The 9,112-nt window shown below is 43.0% G+C and overlaps 1 protein-coding gene and 1 non-coding gene across 2 annotated transcripts; one reads left to right on the top strand and one right to left on the bottom strand.

Moving 5' to 3' along the window:
* Positions 1 to 1,553: 1,553 nt before the first annotated feature.
* Positions 1,554 to 1,625, top strand: trnae-cuc (transfer RNA glutamic acid (anticodon CUC)). Its single transcript has one exon. It is a non-coding gene; the product is annotated as a tRNA-Glu (tRNA).
* A 3,848-nt stretch (positions 1,626 to 5,473) lies between these two features.
* rcvrna (recoverin a) lies at positions 5,474 to 8,190 on the bottom strand. Its single transcript, XM_020921911.2, has 3 exons — positions 7,810 to 8,190; positions 7,209 to 7,320; positions 5,474 to 5,592 (listed from the first exon to the last, which is right to left on the bottom strand). The coding sequence occupies exons 1-3, from the start codon at positions 8,188 to 8,190 to the stop codon at positions 5,474 to 5,476; spliced, it is 612 nt and encodes a 203-aa protein (XP_020777570.1).
* Positions 8,191 to 9,112: the final 922 nt, after the last annotated feature.

Here is a 9,112-nt window from a genome sequence, read left to right as displayed (position 1 = left end):
TTTGTTCATTTGTGTACTACTTGTAGTACAATGTAGTCATAAAACAACAACTCGAACGGGAGAATTAGGGAGTGTCCCACCAACCGACAAGTTAGTGAACAAATCTAGGTCTCCACGTCTTACAAATTATGAAAAATAAAAAAAATAAAACCACAAAAAAGAGAAACTGAGTGTCCAACTAACTGTTGAATGAGCAGACAAAAACAAATCTCTTAATGAAGACAGGGAAATGTTTCCTCCAGTGAGGGATTTCATTGTAAGTATATTTAAATTGATTTTAAGTTTTTTTTTAATTTAATTTAATTTTTTATTTTTTTATTTTAAAAATAATATTAATGAGTTAGTTAACCCTCCTATGACCAGAGTGGAACCAGCTCAAAGTAAATTCAAGGCAAGGTGTACTATACAGGAAACTACAAATAAGCATCAGATTGACTTTTTTCTCAATTAGAATTTAGTCATTGAGCACATTTAGAGAATTTGTTCATGCTATGTCTGTTATGTTCCTACATAGTTTTCCTTCCCTTTCAACACACAAACAAACACAGCAAACGAGCGGGAATCGCACCTGCGACCCCACTACCTTCTCACCTCTAGCCCACCTATGCCCAGAGTAGAATGCGAGGCGTAATATGCAGGACATCTGTGACAATGTAGCTTAAATTATGTTTATCTATTACTATTTACTTACTGATCATGTTTAACTTTTTTTTTTTGCTTATAAGACTTTTCAAGATTTTAGAAATCCTGCATACTATTCCTTGCTTTCTCTCTCTCTTTTTTTTTGAAACACACAAAAGATGAAAAATTTATTTTGGCACACAAAGTTACTACTACTACTACTTAACACACAGCTGAGATAATAAATTGAAAAACTATGTACAAGAGATGAATTCGGTGGTGTTAAAGGTGGTAAATGTTGCCGAAATTATGTTACAAAGCCCAGAGTCTCAGAGACGGAATTCAGTCATCGTCCGGTATGGGGGCAGGGGGCGGAAGTACCATGAGAAACCTGCAGACGTCCCAGAAGATGTGGAGGGGACGGGCTCTGGGGAACTGGAGGAAGGACGCGGTCTCTTGTAGCTGGGGTCTCCCTCCTCATCCGCATCTTCATCTCTGTGGTGCTTGGATCCACAGAGAGGCAGGACGTCCAGAGCAAGGCCCACAGGGGGAGGGCCAGGAGCAGGATGGCAGGAGGGCACAGGAAGCACAGCATCGGGAGACAATGGGCGATGCTCCTCTTCAACGCCGGGACTGGGCCCAGGAGAAGGGCTCTCTGCTCGCTGCCGAGCAAAGGGGGTTACTTTGTGAGGTCATTTCACGTGGTTTCTGGGAGGTTACCGTGATACTGGCTATATGCTTTGCTTGTTGACTTTTTCATAGGATTTGCTGCTAAGCATATGAAAGCAACTAGTGACAAAACCCAAACGGTGTTCTCTAATTATTTGCTTGGGACAGTCGAAACAGAGATGAGCGCCACAGTTCCCCTCAACATAGTACGCATCGTCTCTGTACTTTGTTAGTAAAGAGACCAATAGGTCAAAGCCAGAATTTCCCATATGGTCTAGCGGTTAGGATTCCTGGTTCTCACCCAGGCGGCCCGGGTTCAACTCCCGGTATGGGAATTCCTAGCTTTTGGGATCAACAGTAGTGGCTTATATGCACTCAGTCATTCTCTGTCTTACTACTGCTAGCTATCTGTGATTTTGATATGCTTTTGTCTGTAGGGAGTCACCATATCATTTCACTGACTTGCGATACCACTATGAGAGGACACTGTGATGTCACTGTGTGATGTCACCTCCACCTTGTGATGGTGGCATAGTGGATAGCATAGCAGCCTTTGAGGCCCTTTGAGGAGACTGTGGTGTCAGCGTGAATGGAACGTGATGCCACTGTGTGACAAGCTGTTCAACTCGCGATGGTGGTATAGTGGCTAGCATAGCTGCCTTCCAAGCAGTTGACCGGCCATCGCAATCTTTGGTTGTGAATCATGGTGATTTCCGTGCATTTTGGGGAAACACGTGTCTGTTGAATTCATTGCTTCCAAAACGTAACTCTTCATAGCTAGTGCACATATACACCTCTTAACTTAATCTAATAGGACAGCTGACTGTCAGAGGCTAGCACAATCTCTGCTGTATTGCTGCACAACATTTACAAAGTATGTATTTCAGCACGGTTTTCTGAAATCACTGTGTAAGTCATGGTTCTTTGAATAGTCTCGAAGCAATCACTGATACCCAATTTTGTTGCTTAAAGTCGGGCGTTCTACCGTCTGAGCTAACCATGCTAACATGCCTGAAGTTTGCTTTTATCCACTCATTATTTAGGTCTGGTTTATGGCCACTTGCTTTGCAACCATTCAACTTATAAATACAGTGCCACTGACTGAACTAAGACTAAACCAGGACTAACCCAGGATTGATTCCAGGAATGAACTAGGACAAAAACAGTAGTAAACCAGGACTAAACCAGAACTCAAACAGGACTCACTGTCAGGACGAGCTCGGCGGTGACAGCAGGAGAAAGGACAGATGGAGAGCTCCACACCTCACGAAGGTAAACGTAGCAATTGCCTGTAATACCAAAGGGCAATTCAGCAGTTGAGCATTTGTTTACCCGTTGCCAGGTTGAGGAAGCTCATTACTTCTTTAAAAAGTAATCCGTTACTTTAGTTATTCTCTATGAAAAGTCACTTTTTACGTTACTTGTTACTTTTTGGTGGTAAACTCCATCTAAGGCTGAATACAGCACAAGACCGAGAGTTGACAAGAACTGTAAGGGAAAGTTGAAAAGAACTTTGAAGAGAGAGTTCAAGAGGATGTGAAGCTGTTCAGAGGTAAATAGGTGGGGTCAGTCTGCCCGGGGGATTCAACTTGGCGGACGAAGGGCAGCCTTTTGGTGCTGTAGGATCCCCTCGAAAGACCTCTCCCCGGGTGTCGCTGGCCCCCACTTCCTCCTGTGCGCCACGACCGGGCCTCAAGCCTTTCTGGGTCCAGGAAAGACTTGAGGCATGTTTTACAGCTCCTCACGCCAGGACTTTCTCTGCTTCCTGGGGCCGTGGGTGCCCACCTGCTGCGCCCTCTGGACGGACCCCTCCTGCTCCCGGTGTGTCTGTCTTTGTAGAGTGTTACACCCAACACTGCCCCATTACTATGCTCTAAAACCACCTGTATCTGAGTAAATGTAAAGTAGAGCTGTTTAATGTCACACTGTGGAACATTCCAGACAGAGAAATGGCATCTCCATAGAAACAAGCAGGTGACGGACCTCCAGTCGAAAAGTTACCTTTAACTCATGTTGATTGTGCATGTGATGATGTAGTTTAGGTTATTATAACACTATTATCTGTACCTCCTCTGTGTGTGTGTGTCTCCTCTGTGTGTGTGTGTGTGTGTGTGTGAGTGTGTGAGTGTGTGTGTGTTTGTGCGTACAGAAGGGAGCAGAGCTGTTTTCACTGACCTTCATCTTAAGAGGATCAAGCGGATTGTTTTCAAACTAATTCAGATAAAGTAGCTCTGCCCCTCAGCCTAATGAAGCACTCCAGACTGCAGCAGGACACAGACACACAGGAGACACACAGGAGACACGCAGGAGACACGCAGGAGACACGCAGGAGACACGCAGGAGACACACAGGAGACACACACGCAGGAGACACGCAGGAGACACGCAGGAGACACACACAGGAGACACAGACACGCAGGAGACACACAGGAGACACGCAGGAGACACACAGGAGACACGCAGGAGACACACAGGAGACACGCAGGAGACACACAGGAGACACACAGGAGACACACAGGAGACACACAGGGGAGACAGGTGCCAGACAGGTGCCAGACAGGTGCTCTTACACGAGCTCTATGTATCCTGTGCTCTTACGCTTTTAATGAAGGTTCCACAATCACAACTGAACCTGTGTCTCCAGAAACTTCACCTGCAGACACACACACACAAGTTTGTCTCATTCTCAGTTTATGTTCAGACCTCATGTGAAGCTCAGAACCTGCAGCATTTCCTCCCTGAGCTGCAGAGGCTGCACTAGCACTGACTCATGATGCTGCAGGAGGTGGGGTTTAGGGAGCTCGGTCAGATCAGAGAGACACATTTTAGGTTTAAACACACTGGATTTCAGTGTTGAAACTGTAACTATACTAACTATAATGTTATGTAACTATAACTACTTGTCCATTATCAATGTTTTTGTATGTAACCAGGAAGTTAAACTATATTTTCCCACTGTAATGCAGCTGCAAATGCATCTGCCTATGTGCGTGACTCTTCCAGTGTCACTCATTACTGATTAGAAAGGGGTGCACACACTGCAGGGTGCTGTCAGGTTTTTCGGTGGCTGGCTGTAAGTAGCGAGAATTATGTATCTCAGAATGTTTGCTACTAGATTTTATGTGGTGTTTGACTGTACTGACGATGTGTGGAGTTTGTGGTAACTGGGGCTGCTCCGGTCATGTCCTAAGCTCCATGTTTGATGCCCCGTCTAGAATCTCAGTAATGCCTTTTTTTTTCATTTAGTTGGTTTGGTGGGGGTAAACTAGTCTGATTCGTCAACCGGGTTCACTTCATGGGTACTTTTTAAATTTAACATATCGCTGTTATTTGGTCCTGACGTATGTGATGCACCAGAACGCTCAGTGTTGTCCAAGTAATTACAACAGCAAACAAAGCAGAGAGTGAACATGTCTGTCAACGAGCATTGTCGTTTTCTGAGAGGTGAACTTGTGAATTAAAGGTGCAATAATAAATGCAAAGTTTGTATCTACATCCATCTCAACGCTTTGTTTACTGTTGTGCTGTACCACAAAATGGACCCAGACAGACGCGACGAGTTTGACGTCATAGCTTCACAGCTCACAGCTGATTGGCCGGTGCACGGTCTACATTCCTGACCTAGTCACTGGAGAGAAATGAAATTGAGCAGAGGCACTAGGTGGCACCAGCCTGGATAGGGGTAAACGGCATTGTGGGAATGACTCCTGTGGTGTGTCACAGATTGTCCTGCTATTAATATTTGCTCTGAAATTCTCTTTTTAAAGTTGTGTTTTAAATGTTTAGAATGAACTTTTAATATCACTGTTAATTAAATCCCATGTTTGCCCAGACTTGTCTGTGTTTTAGTTAAACATCTATAAGTGCAGACCCTGTAAGCCTCAACCTCTCTGTTACATGTCATTAAAACTAAAGCAACATCACAACTGTTTTCAGAAAAACTTGTATCTGGGGACACGGATATGTTAAGTTTTAAATTTACAAAACAAAATCTTCTATACAATTCCTAGTTTGATGTTTGTTTACATTAGCAACAGAGATTCAACATGGCAGCATGTGGCATTTTTGACAGTTGAACTTTTGGTGTGTCCCATGTTTTTGTCCTGATGTAGCTCTGGGTAAAAAATAAACACAACATTTTCACATCTGGAGCGTGAGGGAGCGCCCCCGGTGGACAGTCTGAGTCAGTTCTTCTTCTCCTTCAGTTTGTCCTTGATTTTCTGCGGCTCATCGTACTGGATCAGACGCAGGATTTCTTTGTTATCCATCACGCCCTGAATGAACTCTCCCTCCGAGATCTTATCTGCAACAAGAGAACGGCCGGGTTTAAGGTGGGACTAGACACCCAGACTCTGAGACTGAGGGGGGAGGAGGGGCGGGGTGTGGAGGTATAAGGAGCAGTGTGATTGGTCGAACAGGTATCCACACTTCAAACTCCGTCTCTGCAGACATGTGTTTCTATCAGCAACACCTGTCTGTGATCAGGGCAGTTCTGTGTGATGTCATGTACCATATTTTTCGTACTATAAGGTGCACATAAAGTCCTTCAATTTTCTCAAAAATCTACAGTCTTATAATCTGGTGCAATTTATGTATTAATTCTGGTTGTGCTTAGGGACCTCGAAGTGATTTGATGTGGTACATGGCGCTCAAAAAACAAAATGTTTTCATAAGACTTTGGTAAACTACGAAGCCACACCGCTTGATGGATTGTCGGAGCATTACGAAGAAACACACATTCACCAAGACAGAGAGGCAACGCCGGGCAAGTTATGCCACGATCTACAGATGGATCGTGAATGCCTGGGCTAAGGATCAGTCTCAGGTTTCGTCCGAGCTTTCACGAAGGCACTGAACAGCGAAGTAACAGCGACGAGACTGACTCGGATAATGACGAAAGGGATCTGGACTCAATGTTGAAATTGCCAAACTGTTCAACTCTGTCACTGAAGATGAAGAATTTGATGGATGAATGATGGAGGAATGAACTGAAAAAGTGAGTTTATTGTTTTGTATTTTATGTGTTACAACTGATCAATGTTGAGAGTTATTATGAATGAGTTGAATAAAGTTTGACTTATGTGACTGTTTTGTTTCGCTTAATGCGCCTTATAATCTAGTGCACCTTATATATGAAAATAGACGAGAGAATTCAACATTATTGATATTGCGCCTTATAATCCGGTGCATCTTATAGTCCAAAAAATACAGTAGTACTTGAAATCACAGCACATACTTAGATTTAGACATTTTTAACCTAGTTTAATAGTGAAAACGTGGCTATAGTGTTTACTTTCAGTTTAAATCAGGTAAAAGGAACAGCATGAACTGAACAGGAGACACTTAAATCACATATGGGCTACACATTTCACTAACACATTTAAGATGAACTAAAATCTTTTCTCTTTTTTGTGAAGTTTATAATTTTGTGTCCTGGTTGAACAGAGGCATCAGATGTCACATACGTAGAGGTCATTCTATAACTGTTACCTAGAAACCATAATGTCAACAAGGGCCAAAGCTTAAACACAACAGACTCCAGGCACTCCAAATAAGTAAACATTGCACAAGGAAAAATATAGTTAAAAGGCCTTTATTTAAATGGCCAAAGTCAACATGTTTCAACCAAACTGGATTTCATCAGGGCTTAGTTGCCAAGGACCAAAGCTTGTCTAAATGAATTAATCAGTATTAATCAGTATTCAATCTTTGTGCCTAAATTGTCTCTGCATTGTGGATGGAGTTTTCTGGGTAGATCACAAAGGCAGGGGAATTCTGTTTTAAAACCCAACACATCTTGCAGTTTTCTACTTTTCATCTCAGTTTTTTTTCCCACAAACTGTCACTTAACTCAGTATCTTGAATATTTACAGGTACAATCCACCAAACCAAGGAGGAGTCTAAAAGTGTGTAAATTACCGTTGTCTTTTTTGCCAAAGTAGTTCCAGATCTTCTCGGCTCTTTTCTCTGGAGTGTTCTCGTCTTCTGCCAGGTTCTTCTGGTCCTCCTCCGGGATCATGTTGAAAATCGACTGGAAAAATAAATTAATTATTAATTAAATTAATTAACTTTACAACATGAGAGTAACAAAAGTGAACAAAGACTGTAGAAATAAAACTCAGTGTTTATGCCAATACATGGGCTTAATATTGATATAAAGAAATATATGTAAAGTTGATTTAAGCTACCATCGGCAAGTTTATTTGGTTACTTGTATTTATTCCTTCTCTCTTCCCTCACCTGGTCTAACAAAGACAGCATCATCACCTGATTTAATTACAGATGATAATTTTAAAAGGGCAGATTAGATGAAACTAAGAGACTTACAAGTATGGCTGTTGTCTAGTCAATTAATTGGTCAGTGGTGTTATAGTCGACTAACATTTGACTAAAAATATTTCAAGATTTCAAAGGGAGATCTTGAGCTAGTCTCGGTCAGGACCTCTGAGCTCTGGTGCGTGTTTTGCCAAGAAATAACGTTAAAACTGACTTGAAGAAAAGTTCATAAACTCAACCTTACCCTCACGATCTCTTGTATCTCGTTCTTGCTGATGGTCCCATTTCCGTCGACGTCGTACAGAGCGAAGGCCCACTCCAGCTTCTGCAGAGTCTTTCCTCCAGACGTGAGGTGCAGAGCCACGATGTACTCCTTAAAGTCCAGGGTGCCGTCGGAGTTTGTGTCAAAACTACGGAAAACGTGCCTCGCGTACGCTGTCGGATCTGCGTTCGGAAAGAAGCTGGCGTATATCCCTTCAAACTGCCCCTTGCTGATCTTACCACCGGGACATTCTTTCAAAAACGTCTGGTACCAACTGCACAGCTCTGCCTCGGAGTATTTCGTATTACATTTTAACTCCTCTAAAAGTTCCTTAGACAGCGCGCTACTCTTGGTATTCCCCATTTTTTGTTACGTATCAACACTCAAACACAAACAGAAAACTAAAGCAGAGTTGTATATATAGCGTGTTTATGGGGGACACCTCCGAGCAGCTCTGTTCTACGGGATTATAGCGATTGGGTTGCTAAAGTTATTGAGCCGGTGCAGAGATAAGAGGATCCACACGTCACTGAGCCATGAGCCGTCTGAGGATTAGCCGCCACAGGTGCGAACCAGAAACTTCAACATCTGCGAAGACTTAACGCCACCATTTTAATGATGTAAGTCAATCTGTAGAGTGCTGAGTGAAAATAATGTAGCAAAACCCCAAAACTCGTCACACCCTAAGCACCTGAGGAAGTGGCAGCAGGGTCCTGGAAAATTCCTAAAGACCTCTACCTTTGAAAGCTATTCTTGTTTGCACTTTAAGATTTTATTTTTAGTTATTTATCCATCCAGTGAAACTCACTCACATATTTTTGGGGTGTTTTTGCATTTTTTCCTTTTTGCTGTGTGACCCAAGAGTCCAAACGACCTATTGTGTATTCCAGAGAGCACTTTCTTTCACTGTCCAAGTCCACAGTGCGGAACTACGGAGGAGGACGCACAGAAGATGTGAAACAGCGAAGAAGGAAATCCAAGCCTGTGGTTCCGTCAGTCCTGATGGGAACATCAGATCACTGGGAAATAAGATGGACAAACTGTTAGTGCTTGTTGGGACCCAGAGGAAGTACGCTGTCAGCAGTGTCATGTGCTTCACGGAGACCTGGAGACCTACTAACTTCCTATACAACAGTGCATCTGTACCAGGCTTTAAGACTGTGTGTGGACAGAGACACTCTCCTTAGCTGTAAGAAGAAGGGCAGTGGGATTGCTGTTTTGGTAAACAAGAGGTGGTGTAATCCTGTTCATATTACTGTGAAGGAGTGTATTTGTTCGCCGGACA

This window comes from Boleophthalmus pectinirostris, unplaced genomic scaffold, assembly GCF_026225935.1.
Source record: "Boleophthalmus pectinirostris isolate CB_2022bp ecotype Guang Dong unplaced genomic scaffold, ASM2622593v1 HiC_scaffold_17, whole genome shotgun sequence".
NCBI classification, from domain to species: domain Eukaryota; kingdom Metazoa; phylum Chordata; class Actinopteri; order Gobiiformes; family Gobiidae; genus Boleophthalmus; species Boleophthalmus pectinirostris.
Note: the sequence above shows the minus strand (reverse complement) of the source record. Positions and strands in the feature narration are given on the sequence as shown.

Coding starts and splice junctions, on each gene's coding strand:
- rcvrna (XM_020921911.2), bottom strand. CDS start 8,190: ATGGGGAATACCAAGAGTAGCGCGCTGTCTAAGGAACTTTTAGAGGAG. Junction 7,321..7,809: donor AGATACAAGAGATCGTGAGG/GTAAGGTTGAGT, acceptor TTATTTTTCCAG/TCGATTTTCAACATGATCCC. Junction 5,593..7,208: donor CTTTGGCAAAAAAGACAACG/GTAATTTACACA, acceptor CTCTTGTTGCAG/ATAAGATCTCGGAGGGAGAG.